Source organism: Strix aluco, chromosome 11 (assembly GCF_031877795.1).
Source record: "Strix aluco isolate bStrAlu1 chromosome 11, bStrAlu1.hap1, whole genome shotgun sequence".
NCBI classification, from domain to species: Eukaryota; Metazoa; Chordata; class Aves; order Strigiformes; family Strigidae; genus Strix; species Strix aluco.
In genome coordinates, this window is record NC_133941.1 from 14855054 (window position 1) to 14880418 (window position 25365).

The following is a 25365-nucleotide window of genomic DNA, read 5'->3' on the forward strand; positions in this document are numbered from 1 at the left end:
ACAATGAGTAACACCCTCTCCCTTCAGACGTTTGCTGGGTGGGGACTGGAACCCCTGGCTTTGCAGTGAAGGGAGAGCGACGAAGCCTCCGAGAAATCCCCGGGCTGGCGGTGCGGGCGCTGCCGCCGCGGCGGGCAGGGCGCTTGGTGCTGCCCCCGGCGGCAAGGCCGCCCGGCGCGGCTGAACCCGCGGCTCCTCGGGAATGCTGGGAGTGTTGAGTCAGGGACTGGCAGCCCAGCCAGCCAGGCTCGCAGCTGACTGAGGGAGGCTCGCTGAGGCACGGAAAGACGAGGGACGGGAGCACGCCAGCCTCCCCCGACTGCAGCAGGTTCCCTCGCTTCCTCCCCTCGTAGGTGTTCGGCGGCTCCGGCTCTCCCTGCTGCCTCCTTCCTCTGCGCTACTGAGATGTCAGCTAAACGTGATGTTGTAAAATCCATGTGAGGACGAAAGACAGATGCAATGATTTGAAAGGTGAGAAGCTTAAACAAGAATATGGCTGTAATACATTACTGTACAGTTATTGTGATTAAGGAAATTGCTATACATTGCTTTCTACAGCTGTCTGGTAGCTGAAACTGGAAAAGAATTTGCAGAACAGGCGTTTTCTATTGCTTTAGAAATACATTGTAATAAATGGGACCAAGTGCACATCTTATTCTGGTAGCAGAGAGCCTCTCCCTACAGAATCGTTGACCAGAAACCTCTCTTTCAATTTCTATTAAAAGCAACCGTAGGAGTCTCATTTTTTTGTGCCCAGTGTTTAAAGATATTATTGTTAAAGTTTTCTAGAACAGAATTGATGCGCTTTGGAAATTGCTAGCTTTATACCTAAATACTAGATAATGTTTGGTGTTTTAAAAATCGTGTCAGGAAAAAGGTGAGAGATTTCTGTTCCCTCCTAGTGGCTGGTGAATGGAAACCAGAAACTAACAGGATATTATTTTGCAGTTAGATAATTAATGAATACTTACTGGGGTCCCTCATTTATGATGCTGTGTGATTTCTTAATTTATATTTTTTTTAAAGATCATTTTAGGTTGGACAAGGCTGATGTATACGATAAAATCCATGCATATATTCATCAAGGATACATACATGTAATTTGCTGAGAGCACTAGAGTAGTAATGTGATGGAAAAGGAATATACATATATATATATTTTTATTAGTGTGTGATTGATCTCTAGGCGGCTACCTGCTAAGCCTTGTGATGGATGGATGGGAATCTACTCCCTTAGCAGCGAAGTGATATTTCCCTCTTGATGGACACACCAACCGACCACTTGCATTGGCAGATACAAGCTCGTTGCAAATAAGCACGGCCAATAAGTGCAGTCAAGAGGAGGGCAAATCTGACTTGTCAGGGTTAGTTTTCTGGTTGGCTTTTCGAATCAGTGGTTTCACTTAACTATTTGTTTGTTTGGGATTTGGTTTTATCTCCGATTCCCCTGCCCATGGGCATGTCCAGGGTGGCCGCCTTGCACGCAGCCCCTTCCCGGCAGCTCCTCCGAGCGCAGGCCTTCTCCGGCTGCCCCCTCCTTCGAAGGGCGGGGAAGGTTCCCCCCTCCATCAAGTCGCTTCTCCGCTGGCACCTCATTTCCCTGTGGCGAAGTCGAGGACGGAGAAGCTCCTCCGTCTCATGCCTGCCCCCGCCCGCGCCCGCCTGCTGGTCGCCCCGCTCTGAGGGAGGATGCTGTGGAGATCCGTTACCGCCCTCCTCCCACCTCAGGAAATCGTCAAACTCCACAGCGCTGGTTGAGCCGCTGTAAGCAGGGCGCGGGGAGAGGCCTCCCGCGGCCCTGCGGTCCGTCGTTTTCCGCCCCGGGGGCAGCGGGGGCCTTGGCACTGCCCTCCCCGTCTCACCGCTCGTCAGCAAGGAGCGAGGAAGCCCAACCACTTTCCTGGCCCAGCTCCCCCCACGGCCGGCGGCGTCAGAGCGGCGCGCCCGCCCCTCCCTGCGTCTCTACAGGGACCCCTAAAGCGATCGCTCTGCGGGGGGGGCTTCCTTCAATTCTCCCGACAGAAGGGACCCCCCTGCCGCTGCTGCTCGGGCGAAAGGCACCTCTCTCCGCCTTGGAGCGGACAGGCCAGCTCGCCTTCCTCCGGCGCTTACTGCGGGCGGGAGGGGAGGGGAGGGGAGGGGAGGGGAGGACCGCCCCGCCCCGCCCCGCCCCGCCCCGCCCCGCCCCTCCCGCCTTGGTGGGCGGGCAGGCCACGCCCCGGCTCGCCTGGCTGGGAGAGGGCGGAGGCTGGCGCGTGCCGCCCGCTGGTCGCTCCTCAGGAGCCCGCGCGGGGCCTCCCAGGGGCGGGGGTCCCCCGCGCCCTCTCAGCGCCCCCTCAGCGCCCCGCCGCCGCCTCGCGGGGTCAGGCCGCTCGCCATCGTGCTTCACTGCCGGGGTTTTCTTTACCCCTTCCATGGCAGAGCGAAGGCTCGTGCAGCCGCTGTCTCCTCACGGTCTCATCTGCTTGGGCAGGGCATTTCCCCATTGCTTCTGTTCCCTGGATGCGAAGAGGAGAAGGACCCTTTGCAGGGTCTGGTTTTGCACACAGGGAGTGTGTAATGGTAAGTTTCTCTAGTTCCCTTAAGGAATGTTTCTGTGGGGAAAGCTTTGTTAACATTTCTTGATGCAAGAAATTTACAGTCTAAGTCTTGGCTTCGTGGGTGGCTGTGTTAAGAGGGGGTGTGTGAAAATAAGTCTTTCCACATCTCTTCAGTGCTTTAAAAGAAAGCTTTCCACTACTGTTATTTTTGTTTGAAAGCTCCGTGTAAATTTCAAAGGCACCAAGGTGAGTTAGCAATTTCACTTTTCCTAGAGGAAACTGGGGTGGGAGGAGTGACTTTCTGTCCTGTGAGTGAAAGGAACATAATTTCTTTTTCCAAAGGATTAATGAGATAAGGGCAGTCCCTCAGATTTATGGCTTCACAGCTCAAGTTGAAACTAGATGTTTAAACTATGGAGAAACTCTGTGCTGCATCTCTTACAGGTGCACCCAGGGTGGGGTAGATCTTCCAGTTAAGAACTGAGAGACTTTTCATTTGTTGTTTTTTGTAGTGCTAGTTCTATTGTATTATGTCTTCAAATAGACATTTTCTTTTATCACCACTAAAATTTCAAATGCAAGGGGAAGGAGCTACTGTTTTGCCAGTGAAAGAGAAAGGGAGAATGTGGACTGCCCTTGGCATTCTCTCAGAAATGCTATTTGTTTACTTGAGAGAGAAGATGGTAAAAATACTGACTCTAGAAAACAGTTGAGTAAATAATTTTGAAGGGTAGTGCTGGGGATTGAAAGGTGATTTCTGTGTTGGAGAAAGTGTGTTTAGACAGGCTTGGAGGAGACTTGTTTGCCGTTATATTTAAATAGCTCCTATTTTAATCCTGCTCAGTTAGTGGGGTACCTAGGTTGATATGGTGTCTTCCTGAATGTGGAAGATGATACAGTCTTGTTTTCCTTCCTCACTCTAGCATTGAGATCACGTGCTTTGACTTTCTAATTGTGTGGGGCTTTTTATTCCTCTGCCATGAAGATGGGTTTATGAATAGAAAGTATCTTCTGTCTTGAACTAAGATGCATCCCTTTTTCCAGTAGGTAGAGGATGAAATGGTTTCCGTCCTTTCCAAGCATGAAGAAGAAAGTTGTCATGTAGAGGCATCTGTTGTTCTTTCCCATCCTACTGTGCAAAATGGAGTTCCTCGCCTTAGAAAGTGCGTGTGTCTGGTCTTCCTCAGCATTGACCTCCTTTTATCTTGTTAGTGTTTGAATGCCTTATTATACTCATTATAGTTATGATACTTTCTCTTGTGGTTAAGCTGCATTTGGAGGAGACCCATTTTACCACCTCTTGTACTCTATGGGTGGTTCTTCAACTCCCCTAACCTACTGGTAGTCAAATTCTGGGTCAAATTCTGATGAATGGTAGTGTAAGATATAATTATCCATGCCTGTCGCCCCTCCTATTTCTTGCCTGCTCCGAAGGCTGTAGAAAAGTGGCAAGGGAAGGACTTGCCCATATTCTTAGCAGCTAAATATCAAGTAAGCACATTCAGCCATCTTAGAATGTCAAATATACCTGATATTTAGACAATTAGCTATTCAGCATGCATGTTTTAGTGAAAGAATGCCTAAGGTGATTTTTCTTGCTTTAGAAAGATGATTCTTGCAGACCTTTGAAGGATGACTAACAGAAGAGTGGGTTGTTCACACCTCAAAGAGGGTGAGGCAACCAGGCTGTGTATCACTTCCGAAGACAACATATGTTCTCCCACCTGTATCTCTTATGGTGTTTATTATATTTTTATCTACTGTGATGCATTTGTTATCTTCTCAGTTTAATTTAGTTTGTAAGATGCCTGGGATATATATGGAGATGGTTAGTCAGATCCACCTAGGAAATATGACTGTGATACTGAATTTATTTTTTTTTTTATAATGTGACTGCTCTTTTATTTGTGAGATTATATTTGCTTTCTTCAGTTTTAGGGTTGCTTTAAAATATTTTTGTGGTGTAAGCTTTAGTTTTTGAGTGATCTTGTCTGTAGTTAGCAATGATGAGGTTGCCTCAACTTATTTATTTTGCAACATTAATACTAGTCTATATTTTCTACAAAGTCCTGGCAAAAGGGCAAGAGTTACTTTAAAGCAAAATGAGATTATAATTTCTTTCAGAGGATCATAGTTGATCAAGAGAAAGTTTAGAAATGAAATTCTCTAAATGAACTGGATAGTGCTGCTGCTTCTTGGTGATACTTAGAGAAAAATGCAAAGGCAGATCAGCAGAAACATCAGTTAAATCTTTTTCTAGAGCACTTGATTTTAAATTGGTCATTTTTTTGTTATGTAATGGATTTTATAAAGAAATCTTTTTGAAATAGTGAGATGGATTTATGTTGGCTTGTTACTGCTTATATGTAAGGTGTGATCAAGAAAAACCTTGCCTTGGACAATGGTTGTGGACTATTTGTGAGGTCTGAGAAATTTTATAAGCATAGATATCCAATGTTTGTATATGAAAATGTAAATGTCTTTGATGAATTAACATTGATAGTCTAGTATTTAAGTTTCTTGGCTGTTGATATCTGGGAGTTCTTATGATTCATTTAGTGATAGCAGCTTTCTCAATGCCCAGCTTTGGACTATCTTAAATAGCCAGATTTTGTTTTGGAGTAGTTGTAGCAATTAGGAACACCAACCTCATCTTCTTTCAGAGTCAGTCTGTCAGGTGCTGAGCTCTGACAAAGGAGAGAAGAGTAACAAAGATGTTTTAGCACTTCTCTGGTTAAGGCTCCACACTGTTTCTGTTCTCAGAATCCTGGAATTTCTTCACGATATTAGAAGTGTAGACTTTGAGATGGAAAGTTTACATGTTTGGAAAGTTGTATATCACTACAATCTCTTTAATTTGTAAAGAGAATAATGAGGGAGAACTGTAGTGTCAGAATTTCTGTTCTTTTAGGTTGGCAGATGAAATGTGAGGTATGCTTAAGGGTTTCAAGTTGTGATTGGATGACTGGGAGCCTTTGATGTTTTAGATGTTTAGCAAAGCCTAAGGTTTTCTGAGAAGTTTTAAGATTAGGTTTTTGAAAGGGGGATATCAGCTTTCTAGACTATCTTTTCTAGACTATCTTAGAAACTCACTCTTGCAGATTGCCATTTACTGGAAATGCTTCTGACTAGTTAACAGGTGGCTTCCTTAATGACCACTGTACTTTTTATTTAGTTAAAGTATCCCTCTTCCAACAAATACAGTCTTTTTTTAAGCTTCTCACTGCTTGTCATGCTTATTACCCTATCCCTCTAACTGAAGTCACAGTGCAGATGTAGAATGTAGCAGCTAAATTCTACAGAAATGGAAAAATATGAGACATTTATTTTGGAATTAAGTCACATTAAGAAAAATAGCTCAAATTCTGTGGGAAATGCCATGGAACGGTGAAAGGAGTAAGAAGATCAGTGAAAGATAAATGGTATAGGTATCTGTGAAAATAATGTGCTGTAGTTACTGGGATAACGCTGGAGTTGAGGTGGGAAGCTGCTGAAGAAAGCAATGTCTGTAATGATTGCCTAGCTGGATATAATGTGCAGTTTATTTTGAAAGATGTGAAAGAAATGTAATAAAAGTCTCTGCCATTCCTCAACTTAGTCCAACAGATCATATGTTGCACAGAGCATTGGTAATATGTGTGACAGTTTCCCTCCAAGTACATAGCTCAGATCACTTGGGATGAATGCTGATTTATTGGCCATACTGTTCTTCTGACTGAGAGGCTAACAGAACACACTTTGGTGACTTCATTCCAATTGCTAAAGGAGGTTTACTGTGTCCATACTCATGGCTACGCTATTTGGCTTCCATTTGGATTGTCTCGTTGCAAAAATAACACATTGAATGGACTTGGAGACCGCAGTACTTGAATTCTCACAAAGTGATTTTTCTTTGTCAAATATGAGTTGAATCCCATTGGAGATTGTGCTGATGCTTCTTCGGCTTTCAGTATTGTTAACTAAACCCTTTTTATGGTCAGTAAAATTATTTACAGGTACTCTGCTAAGATACATATTATGTCTGTGGTATGTGCAATGCCTGAATCATTTAATAACTTCATAAAATATCATAGGCCTGTGTTATTTCTGTGACGGTGTGGACTTGACTTGAACAGTATCTTGTAGTGCGTCATTTTCCTCAAAATAGATTGTTAAAATACAGTTCTTGCCACTTAAGTTCTTTGAACAATTTGGGTTAGTGGATGAATATGACATGGTAAAGAATAGTTCTTTTTGTTGACCGATTCTAATAATAGTGCAAGAAATGGGTACTCTCAGGCGCTCCTCTGGAAGACAATTTGCTGTGTGAAGCATGTTTATTTCTGATGGCTAAGTATTGGCAGTCGTGATGTACCTTGGCTTTCATTTATGTATCTTTCACAGACTTCATTTGAAATCTGCTCAGACAATTTGTTTTTCCTTAAGGAAAGCAGTTACAATAACATCTGTCATCAATGTCAGGTGTTCATGTCAGATGCTTATAAGGACTTATAAATTGCATTTGTGAATTGGTGTGGCTGTGCTCAGCTGAGATGGGTTCAGTATCAGCACAAAGGTGGAAGATTGGGTTGTGCTATGAAGTTGTTAATAACCAGCAACTAAGTGGTTGGGGAACTCTTTTCAAACTTTTCTGTGAATGAAGAAATAAAGAAAAAAGTAATTCCAGAAATGCAGTGCCTTCTAATGGTTCCAGGGTGTTGATTCTATGCTTAATTGAGAGGTAATCTGCTAAATCACTTGCATCACTTACAGAGCCTGTAAGTTCCTTGGAGAACTTTGATCTAACATGGCTGAGGCACAGCCAGTTTCTTTTTTTTTGGCATGAGCATACCATTTGAATGCACAAATACATGCTTTTGTTTTATAGTTTGAGTATGTATGTTACTACTCTTGAATCCAATACATTTAAAATGCATAGTGGATATTTAGGCTTGATAAATTGTAAATATCCCAATATTTAAGTATTTTAAGAAAATGCTAGAAGTTACACAGGTAGGCTTAATAGTTGATCCTATGGCTATTGTGTTGCTTTCTTATGAGAATGGAAGCTTTGTAGCAAAAAAGAAAAATATAGCTTTATTCTGCAAATACATAAGCCTGTGTTTAATAACATTCATGTGAGTAGCCTTAGTGAATTCAATTGAAAATACTCTATTGGGTAGAAGTATCTCTGGTTATTTCTAAGATAGACTTAAAAATTTCAAATGCATTTTGAAATGAAAAGTATTACATTAATGTAAATGACAGAACATTCTTAAACATACTTAATGTGAAAATAGACACATTTACAGGTCTCATTATAAATTCAATCAATTTCCTTTGACGTTATTTTCAGTTCTGATGTTTTATTTGTAAAACAAATAATTGCAGTCTTCAAGGTGTGTTTGATATGTATGTGTTGTCAGGTAAACACCCTTATGTTTCAAAGACTGTTGGTATGAATGTTGACAGTATAGATGTTTGCTGTTGCATGAACATGTGTAACAAGTTTTTTTGTTATTCTACCCTTGTGGCCTTATTTGAAAAACATGGTTTATTTTGGCATTATCAGAATGTTCCTGATGCATCGGAAATGTGTCTTTTCCTATTGTAGACATAATTTGTAAGGAAATATCTGTTTAATATAATGATGTTTTTCTTCTGTCATTCCTGAACATTTAACTGACTGTTTTGTGTCTTTTATTGTTAATCTCTTATAACCTTACTTGCTACTATGTATAGCAAGCAGAAAGACAGATGATAGGTGTCACACACGAGTGTTTACAAAAGCTTTCAGTTTGAAGCAGTGTCTTTAGTATAAACACACATATATAAAAGCATTAAAAACATTTTTTTAAAGTATAATTTTTATGAATCTCTTGTTTGATCTTTAAAAGTAATAAAATATGGTATTTTCAATACCTGAATTCTAAGAGCGCTCTTTTGCAAGGTATAAAGCATCACGATAGCTTTCCATGTAGGTTCATCATTCCCAGTTTTCAGGAGTGGACCTTATCCTATCTTCTCTTCTTGCATGATGATGTAACAGTAGATGTAACAAACTTCTGCAATAATATTTGTCTTTGTAAGTAAGTGTTGCTTAAGACTCACAACGGGTTCTGTTAGTCCAGAGTGTGCGAATGGAAAAAATAAATGCACACAATTATTCTATAAGAAAAACTAAGGTTTCTATCAGAACTGCAATTCAGTGTCATTAGCATGCATACAATTTAGAATTAACTTGATTAGAAGATCTAAACTTTAGCTTGTTTAGAGGATCCTCACCTCCCTCACATTTGACTGAAGAATTTGGACCATAATTTACTTTGTCAAGGGTTCAGTTTTCCTTGATCATAAACAAGGCAGAAGAAATGTGGACTAGATGATAAACTAGCAATACGAAGTTGTCAATGTGAATCAACCTACTTGGTTCACTTTTTATTGTCTACAACTTGGATGTTCCGTGAGCAAGGCAAATGAGATTGCAGCTAAGAAAAAGAAGCTTGGCTATTTAAACCATAATATAGATATATTATTTTTTTACTTAGTTTTTGTTAGTTTTTTTCCTTTGTCCTACTATTTTATTTACCTTTTAAAAATAATTATAAAAACGGAGATTCAAGATCCATTATGTTTTCATTTGGTTCTTTACGTATGTTTGTAATGAAATATGTGTAGTATTGCTAGAGAAAAAAATCTTTCAAAATATGTCTAGAACTGTCTCTTGTGTCCCTCTTGAAGTTACAGGTGCTCTGTAAAGAAGCTTTAAAAATTATGCTTTTGTAATTTATATTTTAAAATGTAAACAGATTGCTTAAAAGGGGAAGAAAGGTAGGTTTTGTTGATAATTAAAATTTAGAAATAATAGAAAAAACAAGACTGGTCTTCCAGTTTTTGCTAGAAAACTTTAAGGTTTTCTTAGATCATGCTTATTTTTAAACTCTAACTTTTCAATTGAAATAGAAAGGTAATTCAGTGTAAAACAAATACCATGTTTCTGTAAATTGTTAAATAGTCATTCAAATTGGGTAAATTTTGGGAAAAGCAAAATTGTGCTGCTTATTAGGCATAATTTTTAAGTAATTCTAAAGAATGGTGTATAATTTTACATTTTAATATTTTTTCCCCCAAACGAGACTATTTCAGTAAAAATTTAAGATGTTTAATTTTTTTACTGCTGCTTAATAGTCATTAAAGTAAAAATACTGTTTGTCTGGCTAACCCAATTCTGCTGCCTTAGAATAATCCCCCACAAGAGACTGGAGTTTGTAAATGCAGGCTTGCATTGATAAATGAGATTTCTTATTGAGAAAGAAATAAGAAGTGATTAACAATTATGGGATGGAAGGCACAATGAATACAGACTAGGATACAGAATTTAGCAAGTATTTAACAAGACACCTGCATACCTGCAAAGACTAAAATGTTAGGAGTTCTTTCTCTAGAAAGGCAAAAGCTTGCCAAGCTTTTAAAAATATCTGTGTACTCAGAGAAGGTCATTATGGTGCACAAAATTTGAGAAAACTGAAAAAAATGGAGAGGTGCAGACAGGGTTTTGGAACGTATGTGTTTCTAGCCCTTATTACTTGGGATTCACACCACCCACCCCCCAACAAAAAATAGGATCTTAACGTTAAAAGTTGCAGAGAGAGCAGATGGCTGGCAAAACAATGGCACAATGAGCTCAGGACTGAACTTTGATCAATTAGAACGGAGATATTTTACTTTGCATCTTTGAAACTCTTAACAACACTGTTAATGTGGGTGCTTAATATTTTAAACAAAGGATGATGCTATACATCCCTGCTTCTGTTGATTGACCATTAAATCAGAATAAATTTGGATAGTGATATATAGTCTGCATTGGAAGATAATTTGTTGTGCTTGCCGGGATAGGGCGAGCACAGATAGACGTGCTGCCTGTAACTTTTTATAAAGATACAGTGTGTTCTCTGGCAAAACCAATGAAAGTTGTATGTGATGATTCTGCCATTGCTTGGCTATAGAAGCCTTTTTTTTTTTTTTTTTTAAATGATCTATCTTCAAGTCTTTAATATTGGACACAACATAAGAAAAGTAAAATAAAACAAATCTTAAATTTCTCACCTCCCTTAAGCATCTTAGAAACCCCAGGGAGACTTTCTTTTCTCACATGCAGGACTGCAGGAAAGAATTATTTTAGTGGAAGTGTTAGAGATAAATTGTTAAGAACAAAGAGAGACCTACCTTAAAAGTTACAAAGTAATGGAGGTGTCAGTTGATGAATTTCAAATATTACTTTTACTTAAAGCCTATTTCTAGTTGATATTATGCTTTAAAAGTGTTTTAAAACAATTACAATGTCTCTAGCATTGTAATAAAGAGAAAAAATCAGTGCAATGAAAAAATGTACCTCTACTGAATGCTAGCCTTATTTTAAAACTGTGAAACTTGTATAAAAGAGAATTCAAAAGGCATTGTTGACTCTTCACTTAAATATATGTGAGTAATATAATTGACAATCCTGATAACTCAGTCAAGAACTGCTTGTTTTTCAAGATTTTTAATACTGCATTTTGACCAAATATTTCCATTGCTGGAGTTTTCTGATTGCATGATAAGTATTAATTGCTGTCACTGCACCTGACAACATTAGAATGCCTGACAACTTAATTTTCCATGTATGTCATTAGATGCATATTCAGCAGCCATTCCTACCTTCTCCTTCATATACTATTTCTTTTGTATGAAATAGAAATGAAAGGCAGACAGGTGTGATGAATTAATCCTGTGAGGTGATAAATGCCAATTCTTTCATTTAACATTGATGGGAGTTCAGGGACATCACCAACTTGCAAGACTAAAACAGACTTGGAAACTAATTTTATACACAATTATATATGTACTATTTTTATAACTAACTACAAGAGAAAGTAGATAACATTTATTGACAAGTTAAAAAAAATTATTGTGCAGGCTATAGTAAAACTTACATTTACATTAGAAATGCAGGATCAGGACACTCTGAGGAACCTAAATGATGTTGCTTTTAATGCTGGTCATGTATATTTTGTTTTTCAAACTTCTAAGGAACAGTAGAGTAGTAGGAAGAAATGTGTGATTTTCTTCTTATGGTTAAAAAATGGTAATTTAATAAAAGTAATTTGATCAATCTGACAAGTCTGGTAAGTAGGAAAAAAGAATATTTTGCCCTTTTAATAAAAATAATGCAGGTCTTGTACTAACTCCATGTGAACCAGCATTTTGTTCATTATCTTTTTGTTACATCACTAAAATAAGACATGCTGTGCTGCTCAGTTGAATGGAGAAAGGAAGCATACTATACAATATCTAGTTTGCATCAGCTGGCTGGTTTTTTTTTTTTGTTAAAAATCAACATGGATAATAAGAAACATGCAAAGAAAAGAATATCTTCTTTTATGAGGATGTGTTGAGTCACTGTTAAAGCAGTCAAAAACCTAGGTAAACCAAAAGAATGTTCCAGAAATATTTCTGGCTCTCGGTCACTACTTTAAATACACATGCATCCCTGGACTTCTATGTACAGAATGTTTTTTCTTGTGATAAGAGAGTATTTAAATGATTCCTTTATTTTAATAAAATCCTTACTGTTTGCCAGGAAGTGTTTATGGAACAGAACTTTTTCTGTGGATCTCCTTCCTTTTGTGGTGTCTCAGAAAACATGGAAGATGAGCCCTGGTGGAGAGTATAGGAGTGTTATCTTCTACATCATCTCTTATTTCTTCTATTTTGTTGCTTTTGGCTTATATCTGGGGAGCTGTATAGTACTAAACACTTTCAGACAGTTTGGAAGCCACTGAGTACTTCCAAAGTCAGACTGGTAATTTCTGCATTTAGCTGTCCTTATATATTGTTTGGGGAGGATAGCTGTAAGGAAAGGGTTCCCTCAAAGCTTTCGGTAGTATTACAAACGTTTGAGCTCTTGGCTGAATGTTAATATTGGCAAGTAGTAGTGCAAAGCTATTAAGTATTTGGCTAATATCCAAACTTACTGCTGACTAGGTGATTCTGGCCAGAGGAGGAGATACAGAAGCTAAATTGGCCTGAGCTTTCTAACCATAATTGTCAGGATTCTTCAGACACACAGCTGTAGCGCCGATCTGTATTTTGGGGGCTGTTCTGGCCTCACTATGTCTGCCTATGTAGAAGGTGTAAATGGTCAGCAGGTGAGATATATTGACACAAAGTAGCTCCATGTTCAAATACGAGTTATCAGTTGATGATAAGGAAACAGTAACACTCACTCTAATGAAACTAATAGTGTGCCCTAGTCTGAGCATAAAACCAAAAAACAAAAGACCAGACCCCCAAAAAACCAGGAGAAGTAAGAAGTCAAGTCTCTTTACCCTTCACTAAAAATGTTTGGCTGCTGTTAGTAATATGAATGATTTCTGTACGGTTAAGATGATACTTTAGATTTAGTAGACAATGCACTTCCTGAGCATAGGTACTGAAATTTTTCTACATTTCTTGGTGTTTTCCAGCATAGTGTGATTTGATAATTTTTTTCAATAAAGTTGTTAATCTGCTGTTGAATTAGCTGCACTGTGTGCTGTCTAGCACCTGCTTGTTAATGAAACTTCTAATGTGAAACTGGTGAGATCTCTGTATGTGCTGTGGCTACATGCAGAATTGATAGCAAAGCTCAAACTGTTACCTGTTTTTAATGGCTTGGAATATCTGATCTGAGACTGCTGGGCTGCTTAGGCTCAAACATTTTACAGGAGAAACATGGAATATAACAACATATTGTGATTCTTCTGAACTGTATGAAGGAAGAATTTAATAATTTCATTAAAACTTATTCAGATGCCACAGGCTTTTGTCTGGCAAAATCTAGTTCCATTTTTTTTCTGAACCACCTTGAGTCACAGAGCTTGGGAAACAAGCAAAATAGCCCCCAGTCTGTTCTGAGGCTAAACTAAAATGCCTCTATGCAATTCTTTTGGAATTGTTATGAAAAGATTGACAGACCCAACACAGAAAATTCTCACTCGCTTTGAACTTGGTGACACTGATTTGTTTAAATATCTTAACGAAATTAATTGTGGGTTTTTTTGGGGGGGGAGTGGGGTAAGAGTATGTAACCAGTGAGAATGAGAACGTAAGGGGTTCTGTGAAGACAGTATTTCAAGGAAACTGTGTAATTATGTAAAATGTAGAAGTAATGCATTTGGGGCGTAAATTGAGTGAGACAGACCTTCCATTAGCATCATATTAGAATCCTATGTTTTAAGTCTCTATAAAAATAGTTAAAAGGCAAATAAAATGCAATGTCAGAGACTTAAGTCATGTGGATAATGTGAATCAATGATGTTATTGTCTGCAGAGTGCAGGTGATGAGATGAGCAGAAATGTGGGAAATAAGCTAAGCCTAACTTAGAACAGCCATCAGGAAGTATTTTAGCATGAAATAGACTATTTCTTATTTGCTGAGATTTTCAAGGCTGATGAGAGCATGGGGGGAGTGAGGGGGAAGTGTCTGGTGTCATGCCTCTCCATGTCATGTCCATCCCCTCCCCCTGCCAAGAATGTATGCTTAATTTTCTGGATTCTTTCATATCGTTTTGTTTGCAACACAAAATATTAAAAGTCACAATTATAATGGCTAGCTTTTAAGTCATACATTATGTACATTAAAAAGTATTTTTTAAAGTAAGAAAATATTGAGACAAGATGACCATCTGTTTTTTTCTAGTACTATTAAGCTGATTTGGATTTGAAAACTCAAAATAACCTTTTCTGGGAAAATGCATGTGGTAGGTCTGCAGTCTGTCCCAAACCAGGTTGAATGAATCTGGGTGACACTTTGTCTCAGGGAAGTTTTTAGGAGGATATAATGTTCACAAGTTGTACTGGAGCTCCTCTGTGCTTGCTACTGCAACATCTACAGCTTCTGGCCTTCTATCAAGGGGGAGGGTTGGTCCCTTTAGTTGTAGGTATACTGTTCTTGTCTATACAGCTGTCCCATCCTCCCCATAATATATGAGATTCTTATGTTTCTGCTTGATTCCTTTTATCTTTCTCTCCACCCATTGCACTACGGTGCGTGAGGGTTATGCTTCAGTTCAGCAAAACCATCCTTGAAATATTGGGTGAAAAAAGATTGCTTTAGAGGAATAATTCCCCCCCTCCATAAATTAAAATAGCAATATAAAATCAATCTAGTTTTCAAGATAGAATCATCTATATCTCATCTGCCCACTGTAAGTTCAACTGGAAGGCTCTGTGTCAGCAGGTTCTATGGGAAGATGGGAGAAGGAATCTCCTCTGTTTCTTTCCCAGGTGGTAGATAATGATCTGTGTGGCAGTTGTTGAGGCCCTGAGGCTGATACTGCTTTTTCATGCCTCCAATTCCTGATGTGTTGAGACACACCATAAATCTTCCTGAAGCTAGGAAGGCTCTGTGTATAAGCAGTAAAGAGTAGAAAATGATGTAGGCGCCTTTCTCCCCTCTTCCATAAAGCAATGGTATATGGCTTCTACTGTGTCTGAGACTTTTCACAGCCATAACGGAAGGCTCAAGGTTTATCCATAAGATGTATGCACTTCCAAAAAGCACACTTTCACATGCTTTCTTTTTTCCAAGGTGTTGGCAAGAAAGCCAGTCTGTATAATTCAGGTTGTAGCAGGCAATGAAGTGCAAATGAAAATAGAGATAAACTGTAAGAATTTCTTTAAATCGGGATTTTCAGCTTTTGGTCTGTGACCTATTCTTAGTAGCCTGTGAAAGTAAGAAAACCAAGCGTATTGTCAAGGTGCTTGCTCTTTCTACGTAGAGGTCGCCATCTTGATTAGAACACTTTCAGGGGGAAAGTAAAAATAATAATTGAAAATGCTGTGGAGGTAATAACACTTCTTTGGTTGGTGGTGTTTTACTTCTCTTTTCCTGTTACTTTCAGAATTTTCACAGGCATATGAGAGTTACAGTGTTAAATCTATCTGTAAACATTATTATTAAAGGAGAAGTTAGCCTCCCTTTGGATGAGGGATGATGATTCCCTTTTTCAGTAGGGCTCAATGGTAAACATTGGAGTGCTAAGCAAGACAAACATGTTCTCTCTGTTGAGATGAGAACTTCTCAAAACTTCACACAAGTAGAGAAAAGAAGACAGATGACAACTAATAAACTCTAAAAGGCAAAACAACTACCTAAAAATACGTATCAGAGACATAAACAAAAAGCCAAGTAGGATATTAAGTGACTCGAAGAAGCATAAATTGCTTATTTATCAGACTGTGGCAATGGAAAGCAAAAACTGTATCGATATGATGTAAAGGTACCTATACCTATATTTTTGAAGATCAACAAATCTGCACCAACCCCCATAACCTGGCCATGTATCAGGGCTACTGTATCTAAAAATATTTGATTGTATCCAGTTTGAAGTGACATTGACAGTTTTTATGCTAGCAATCTTAGTTTTTCACCAGCTCAGATTTTTTTTGGGGGGTGGAGAGAATTGCATCAGTCTAGAAGACAGTTGCTTTTGTTCAGGATCTGCCATATGCTAGTGGAAGGAAAATGTTCTTCAGCTCTGATCTCATGTGAGATCTTTGACGGAGCTACAGAACTTTTTCAGGAAACCAGAAATATATGAGGATGGATTTCTCGGAGTGCATTGAGTGATGTTATTTGGCCAGAGGATGGCTGGCACTTGAGAATTAGGATAAGCAATTGCATTGCCCCCGGTCACCACGACGCGATACTGTTTTTATTGATCAGTGTGTTGAACTTGAAATGGCAGAAAAGCTGCACCAGTTTTTTGAGGAACAAGCTATAGGTCATCTCTTGAATGCTGGATGACAACTGAAAAGGGGGACAGATTTGGATACTTATAAAATGGTCAAAATTTGAAAATGCAAATCAGCAAGTCGCATCCGGTTCCTTTAAATCTCTGTGCCATGGGGCTGAATTCTGGAAGCTTTAAGAGGTTTTCGTGGCTCAAGAAGTTGGATCAGGCTTTTGCCTCTAGATTTAAAAATATTCATGTTATTTTATGAGTTATGTGATCCTGAAGTAGAAGAGAGTAGAATGTAATTTTGTATCTGTCTTCCTAAATAGTTAAAATCTAAATTTTCTTGTTGAAGTAGCTACCCCTGCTTTCCTTTATGCATAGTCTAATTGTTTGTAAATGGCAAAAAGTGGTAATGTTTTATGTCAGAATTACTGATCTTGTTAATATAGTTTGTATGGAACAATGTTGTTAGTTTGTTTGATCCACTTTGCCAAGGGCAATGTTTGCATTGAAATGAATTACTCTTTAATGAGGCATCCTGGGTGCAGTGCAGGGTTCAGTGTTTCCAAATTATCAATGTTGAATAAATACCACACCCTTACATTTTTGCCCAGCACTCATAATGGCATTGTCATCAGCATTTCAGTGTAGTGTAGTGCTGTGCCTTCCACTTCTGAGTCTTGTGATTCTTGACACCAGACTCTTGTGACCTCTTGGGAAGGAGGTGAAAATTCCCAAGAATGGCCACTGTTGTAGAATAGTCGTTGAAACAAGTTGCACTAGTTGAAACATCTCAGTTAATTCAGGTGCATGCTGGTAATTCAAATGAAACAAAAATGTTTTAGACTATTCTGGCTGTTAAACTTGATGGAAATGTAGCATATACCAAGCAGTTCTTAGAATTCACATAAGCCGTGTGGGATAATGAGGGGTCAGTGGAGAACTCAGCTTCTTTTTTGCTGACATCATTTGTATTGATAATATTTTAGGCTAATATTGTTGGTGAGAATTTAATATACTAGAGCTTATTAATAAATGTGACATCAAATCATCCTTCTGCCTGCCCCTGCATCAATGCTTTTTTCACAGCAAATGTAGAACAGATGTTTTAAAATACAGGTAAATAATGCATCTGTAGATAATGAGGATGTCTTGAGGGTATGGTTAAAGATTAACAGATTTGACTGAATCCAACTTTTGATCTTCCTCTACTTACCTTTGAAATAAATGGTACTAGATCTGGTTAATGACCACCAATTTAATACCACAAATTTATTGAAATGGTCAGATTTGTTGGGGGGGAAAAAAAAAAAAATCAGTGGACCTACCTAATCCTAAAGTCCTATTGTATGTTTATATTTATGCTATGTAAAGTTAATCAACTTATTTGAAACTTGGTAAAAGTATAATGATAATATTGAAGAATTTGAAAACAGAGCATTGGTCCACATCTATCTGTTGTTTGGTTAATTAGATTACAAGGATAGTTCTATCAAAGTAATAATATGATATCCATAGGAAAAGAAAGAAAACTGTATTTCATAAGCACTCCTATAAATGAAAACTTAGATTATGCAGTCTTTTCCTGATAAGCATATTAACAACAAATACTGGCGAGCTAGTACTTCACTGAAAAAATAATACTGTGTTGTAATATGTGATAATTGTTTAGAAGGAAATATTCACTCAAATTAGCTTAGTTTTATTGTTTTTTTTACTAAAATGTTTTTACTGAACTATTAGAAGCATTGTTTCCTTCATCATTTTTCTTATCCAAGAACGTCTTTGTTAATCCAAACAAAAATGAAAACCCCTGCCTATTTCCTTGTTCTGTCTTAATTTAATGTTATTAAAGAACATACAGAATTGCTGAATTGCTACTTTCATACTGTCTTTTGAAAATGTAATATCTTAGTTTGAGTAGTTCTTAAATGACTGACCATGTGGAATTATATAAAGGGAAAAAAAGAGCTGTTGACGTTAAGTCCATTAACATATCAGCTAAGATGTTTTTGAGCCCTTGTTTATTGCAACATAAAGCTTGTTAAATTAAGTAAAAAAAGTCAAGATATCTTCTAGCAAGAAAGAAATGAGCAGGTTTTTTTCTGAATGAAATTAGTGTGAAAATGCATTTTTAACTAGTCATCTGAAATCCAAAATGTATAGTAAATTTTATTTTTAAAGTAATTAGGAAGTAGGTTACCTTATTTTCTGATATATGCTGATTACTTGTAAACTTACTTCCCAATATGAAAATTTACTTAATTTGATGATATCTTTTTTCAGGTCTCTGACTTTGGAGGAACAATAGATTTTTGCCTATTGGAAGAATGCAGTGAAACTGCCAATATTTCTAGCTGGAATTATAAACTTAATATTCAACTTTAGTGTTACTAGTTTCTTACTAAATAGTACCTCAAAGTAGAAGAAAAATGTATGGAAGTGCAAGAACAATCAGCAACTTAGAAGGAAGTCCCTCCAGGTCTCCTCGATTGCCAAGATCTCCTCGCCTGGGCCATAGGCGAACAAATAGTGGAGGAGGAGGAGGAACAGGTAAGACGTTATCAATGGAGAACATCCAGTCCCTTAATGCAGCCTATGCAACATCTGGACCAATGTATCTGAGTGACCATGAAGGTGTAGCTTCTACTACTTTCCCAAAGGGCACAATGACTCTTGGAAGGGCTACAAATCGAGCTGTGTATGGTGGTCGAGTCACAGCTATGGGGAGCAGTCCCAATATTGCTTCAGCTGGACTTTCGCACACAGATGTCCTTTCTTATACTGATCAGCATGGAGGTCTGACCACATCTTCACACCATCACCACCATCAGGTTCCTTCTATGCTGAGACAGGTTAGAGATAGCACCATGTTAGACCTTCAGGCTCAGCTTAAGGAACTACAGAGGGAAAATGATCTTCTCAGAAAAGAACTAGACATTAAGGACAGCAAGCTGGGATCCTCCATGAATAGCATCAAAACTTTCTGGAGTCCTGAGCTAAAGAAAGAAAGAGTATTGAGGAAAGAAGAAGCGGCCAGAATGTCAGTTCTTAAAGAACAGATGAGAGTTTCCCATGAAGAAAATCAGGTAAGTAATTCTGAAAGTTTCTTTCTGTTGATTTACAGCTAAGTACTTGATGTTTTGTTTATGGTACTGTGTCCTATGCTGGAACAAGTTTGTCACAACAAGAATTGGTATGTCTTGATCTATCTGCCTCTGGCTGCTAAATAGTAGGAGAGCACATTAATAAGAGTCTGAATACAGGTTATAATTTTCTTCATGCAGCATTCTTTCACGTTATAGCTGAAAAGAATGATTGTTTGTCACTACTTCTTTTGAGACTTTCTCTAGTGCTTTTTTGCAGCAACAGTCTAAATAGACTTAGCAACCTTTTCTGAAGAGGTGAATGAGCCATCTCTGCAAAAGTGTAAACATCCAGAAGCATATTTTGTGTGAGCTGCATAGGGATTTAGCTGACCATTTTTTTTTAAAGTTAAAAAAAGATATGCTATTAAATACCCATATGTAACCTTCTGTAGTTCTACGTTACAGAATGAAGTTGAAGTGTTTTCAGAAAGGTTTCAGAGACCTGTGTCTTAGAAAAAGAGCATCCTTTAAATATGTATTTCAAATACTTCTATTTACAACATAACGTTCTTTTCCCAAAGTTCTAAAAAGATTAAAGTATTTTAACCTGGATGAATAAAGCTATAAGGTCAAGCTTTGAGACTCTATGCTATTTCACAAAGCTGTACAAAACAGTGGCACAGAATAGATCAAAAAATTCTTGTATTGCTGTCTCCACACACTTTTTGGCTGCTGGTCTTATTTTAAAGCTGCTCCTTTTTAGACCATCTGTTAACTTTCCCCAGACAAAAACACAATCCTGTGTTTCTCTCACTTCCAGATTCCCAATCTAAACTTTGCTGGCAGGCAGCAACAACTGAAATTTTTAATTTACTTCTGAGTTAGTGATCAGCAGTACTTCTCACCAAACTTTCCACCTCTTAGGTGTGTCGTGGACCTAAATATCTATGAAACTAACAAGCCTGATACCAGTTACTTCAGTGGGAAACTGACTGGGTCTTGATCAGGAATTCAGTGTAGTGAATTAATGTATTATTTTCTGTGTAACTTGTGTATCCAGACTGACAGTTACTGAATATTTATAGTAGGTGCACTAGGATGCTGCTAGAACCAATGGTATCAAAAACATGTTTGGTGGAGGTTCTGCTATTCCAAAGCTTTATTGGTTAGACATTCTAATTGTGATAGTGTCACCTTAGCAGTAGGAGGAATATTCTAATACACTCTGTTTTGGTAGCTTTTCTTACAGAAGTGTCACAGTAATATCTCGTACTGGCATTTGAAATCTGAATCTGGTATTTAGAGACTTTGTCACCCACTGAAGTGGTTTTGCGTTTATTTTTTTTCTAAAAGGTATTTCCACATCTTGAGGGGAAAGTAAATTAGTAACTCTGTTATGAGTCATCCTATTCATTCATCTCATAGAATGTTATAGCTTTTTATTTTTATCAAGTGCTCTTATTTTCTTGTAAGGGTGAACCTAACAAAAGAAAAAAAAATTACCCTATCTATATATTTAACATAAATCCTTACTCAATAATAAAATAATGTAAAGTCTGGGTAGCTCAGTATTCCATTGCTAACAATGTCCAAAAGTTCATAGACTAGATCTAGTATACGGTGATATCTCCACTGCATACTCTTTATGATCCAGCTATAGTTTCTGTGTGCTTAGCTCTCAGTGGACTTTTCTTTGAAGAACCACTGCTTTTCGTTTGTTTTTGCACTAGGCTTTGTCTGCTTTTGCTAGGATTTCTTGTTCGTTGTACTGGAAGAAGCATGAAATAGTTGATGTCTGGTGCCTGTCTCAGTGCCACCTGTGATTTTGTAGGACACCATCATCACATGCCTCCCTCAGCTCTTTTCCAGACAGGAGAATCTTAGCATGTGTGATAGTTCCTTTCATGAAACTGCAACATTTCTTTTTCAGAACTATTTACTTTTCTTTTTTTGAGGTGAGGAGACCAAAACAGCTCACGTTTTTCCTAATACAGGTGTAAAATGGGTTATGCATTGATGTTAAAGTGTTTGCTCTTTTATTCTGTACATCTCTCCCAACATTTCCCAACACTCAACTTGCATGATCTTTCTAGCTTTGGATGACCTTTTTTTTTTTACTGCTACTGAATACTGAGCTAATATTTTAATGTACATATTTATCACAGCTGAAGAATCTCACCAGTGTTTATAATCAGTTTAGATCCCAGCTTGTTATGCATGAAGATAGGATTACTTTCACATGTGTATAACTTCACATTTATCTCCCTGAATTTCATCTGCCAGCCTTTGCCTATTTGCTTAGTCTTATAAATTCCTTCTTTGCATGTGGCTTTTGTCTTTACTGCCCTGAATAACCTAATGTCATGAGGAAAATTAGTCATCTTACTGTTCACCCTGTTCTCTGGGTTGCTTAGTATATGTCAGACAGCACAAAGTCCAGCCACAGGTTCCAGCAAAACTCCACAGGGGCCTTCTGTTGGTTTTATGACTTGACCATGTGTTTCTGCTATTTCCTCTCTTGTAATCAAATATTTATGTATGAAAGGACCATCCCTTGTATCTAGTTGCTGTTTAGTTTTCTTGTGAGCATTTGGAGAGGAGCCTTTCTGATGGAATGGCTTTGGAAGTCCAAGCTGGCTGTGCGAGCTGGTTTGTCAGTCTTACCCACGTGGTTATGGATTCTTTCCAGTAACCAATTTCAATTATCAAAAAGCTATAATTTTAAAGACAAAAAATTGATGCGATCTATCCCATCTACACTAAAAAGTGATAGACCTCTCCCTGAGTGTCTGAGGGTTACTGGCTTATAAATGTTCCTTTCGTAAAAGCTGAGATGTCTCTTATTAAAACACTAAAAACTGTTTTCAGATTGGCTGTGCATGATGAAATCGACCCTGAATGGGGCTCTTAGTCTCATAGCCAGCTTTGGGAACTCCCAGGAGACTGGAGAAGGGCAAATCTAGCTGCCTGCCAAAAAGAAAAAAAAAAAAAAAAAGAGAGAAATGAGTGAATTATAAGTTTGATGTTTTCCTGGAAAGATACTGTTACGGACAATCACAGTTATTTGTCAGATGTACTAATTGTATTTTTAAAAAATCATTAACTAGTTCTAAAATATAAGGAATATAGGTGAAAATATATAAAAAAGGACTAACACTCAATATGGATTTGTCAAGAATAATGTCAAACAAGTCTGATTTTCTTAGATGACAGGAAAACAGGCTTTATGCATAAAGGAAAAACAGTAGTAACATTGACATTAGGAAAACTTTTTACATTATCTCAGAAGATTTTTATTAGCAAGCTGGTGGGAAGCATATGAGATGAAATTGCTATTATATGGATGCCTATCTGATTGGAAGACTGCGTCAAAGTGTAATTATCAATGATTCATGGTGAAATGGAAAAGATGTCTCATAGGATTTGGTAGGGATCTGTCATTTGTTTGAGGCTTTCATCAGTGTTCTGAATGACGGATATGGTTATACACCCAGATAATGTCAAGCTGGGAAGGGTTAAAAACATGCTGGAAAATAGGATTATGAATGAAAACAAATTTGACAAATTGAAGAAATAGTCTGAAAGAGTAGGATATGTTTCAACAGAAAACTGATAAAAATTAAACCTGTATGAAAGCAAAGGGAGACCCATGAAGAGGTTTCTGGACAGTAACTTGGACATTCCTAATTTTCTTCTGAAGATTATTTTACTTTTGAAAATGTATGCTTTGAGCACTAGTTCTTTGTTATTACAACCCAAAGTTAGTTGTCTTGTCTTTCTATTCTTCATATTCTTTGTGACGTATTTTCTCACAGCACAATTAGTATTATTCTATATGTGGATTGATTATATATGTAGGGACAGGAAGTACTCTAAGTGTTTTTATATATTTAAAGTTGTTCTTCATCTTGGAATCATCCATTTGCAATGTCTCAGAGATTTTGCATTTTTTTTTCCAGGTTATTCTCTCTAATCTTCTATATAGTTATTCTCTCTAATCTTCTATATAGTTATTCTCTCTAATCTTCTATGTAACACATTCAAGCAAGAGTTAATGTAGAAGGTTTCAGTGGAGAGCAGAAGACTGTGAGGTAGAAAGAACTGGGAGAATACAAGAAATTATTCAGCAGTATTCATTCCCAGGATTGTTGCCTGTCTGTCATAAAAGAGGGAGACCTAGCTTATCCATTTGGATTGGCTGGTTCTAAGGCAACATATTAATGTTTATCAGTTGACATGCTGCTTTTATGACATTGCAATAACTGAATTAGATTTACTGTGACATTTTAACAATAAACTGTAAAATCAATTGCACAAAATAATGCCCCCTTTACCTACTTATAAATGTCATTATTTAATACTACATAATTAATACAAAATGAACCACTGTGTGCAATGAACAGTGGCTTTCTTTCATTCGTGATATGGTTATATGTTGTTGGAAATAAATGGTGAGCTTGATCCTTTTTTTTTTTCTTACAGAAAACCAGGTAATTTTATTTTGCTTAATGTGTTCTTTGAAAACATATTATAAATTTTGATCTTTTGAAGTTTAGTTCCTGTCCTGATAATGCAGGAGTTTGGTACTGATTGAGATGAAGAGAAAGGATAAAAAGGATAGTGAACAGTTCCTCTGAGAGGCTCAAAGTTTTGAATACAAAACTATTTCTTGAAATAATTTTTATTTATCTCTAGCAATATGAATAACTCTAATATGCTGCAATTAACAGAATAGAGCTGATAAAATAATCAGTAGATAAGGGTACGCGTATTCATGAATTCAGAACTGCAAGTAGCTACTCAAAGTTATTTCACATGATTTTCATTTTTACTTTGATTCACGACAAGTATCTAAGTAGAACAGTAGAAGAAAATACACTAAGATATATTCTGAAATGATGTTTCCCTTCTTTGTGTTAAAGTATATTCCTAGAAAAACTTTGATCAGGCTAATGTATGCATTCTACAAAAAACCCCCAAACCAGACCTGACCTATATACTTATTTTGCTTTCAGATGCATTGCACATCGTGCAAAGCACACTCTTTTAGCCATCTTCGTGCCTTGTAAAAGTCAGGAAGCAAGGGCTATAATTTAATTTGCTGTAACTTTGCTAGCTTATCTGGGAACTAGTTGGTAGAGTTAAAAAAATTATTAAAAAGGATATAAATTATTTATATACTTGTAAAACTATATAGTTGAAAAATGTATTAATATAGTCATTATTATTATTAATAATATATGTTTAAAGAAGCTCACCACCTCTTAACTTTGCCCAATGGTTTTCATGGCTGGGATCAACCCTGCCTGCTTTCAAACTGGACAGTCCATTGTTTAGACCCTGCTGGCATCCTCTAAATGCAAGTCAAAGGAAGTTGAAGATCTGTTATTTCCTCACTCTGTCCATTTCTGAGACTATTCTTCATCTTTTTTGAGATGTTTATGCTCATTGACATTCTGGAGGTTTGATCCTAGTGGAATATGCAGAGCTGCCAGCAATTGTGTCTTCAGTTTCAGTTCCAAAATAGATATTTTCTTCCTTAATATGCATCAAAGTACACACTTGATAATTGGTTGGAAAGGTGGCCCCCCACTGTTCCTGAATAGCAGAGGTGGTCAGAGGAGTTTTACCTGTTTCAGCCTGTTTCATTGTCTCTGGGTACATGTGTGCAACACCACAAATTTTGAAGCTTGTTGTGAATATTTGTGAAGTACAAGGTTACACACAAAAGGTAAAGCTAGTAACCTGAGAAATGGAAATGATTTGTTCGTGTTTTACTGTGCTTCCTGAGGTATGTTATCACATTAATAAACTAATGCAATAAGAATAACAAAAACATTATGTGGTGTTTTTTTTTACTAAATATATCTCTTTTCAAGAAAAAGTAATAAACTTAGATATTTTCAACTCAAATTTATAATATAGAATTTATGACCGGTGAAAGTCTTTTTAAAGGTATTTTAAAGGTAATAGGTTCAGCACATTCATTCACCTTAT

General features: G+C 37.5%; 1 protein-coding gene across 7 annotated transcripts in view; it reads left to right on the plus strand.

The window, feature by feature from the left end:
* Window positions 1-278: 278 nt before the first annotated feature.
* ERC2 (ELKS/RAB6-interacting/CAST family member 2) overlaps window positions 279-25365 on the plus strand; it is a 531221-nt gene continuing 506134 nt past the window's right edge. For 6 of the 7 annotated variants that reach the window (XM_074836236.1, XM_074836240.1, XM_074836242.1 and 3 more), the window contains exons 1-2: window positions 2428-2562; window positions 18566-19368. In XM_074836236.1, the coding sequence (XP_074692337.1) occupies window positions 18712-19368 (657 nt within the window). In that variant the 5' untranslated portion in view covers window positions 2428-2562; window positions 18566-18711. Of the gene's footprint in view, window positions 472-2427; window positions 2563-18565; window positions 19369-25365 lie in introns of those variants that run through there. The other variant, XM_074836238.1, reaches the window with a different exon arrangement.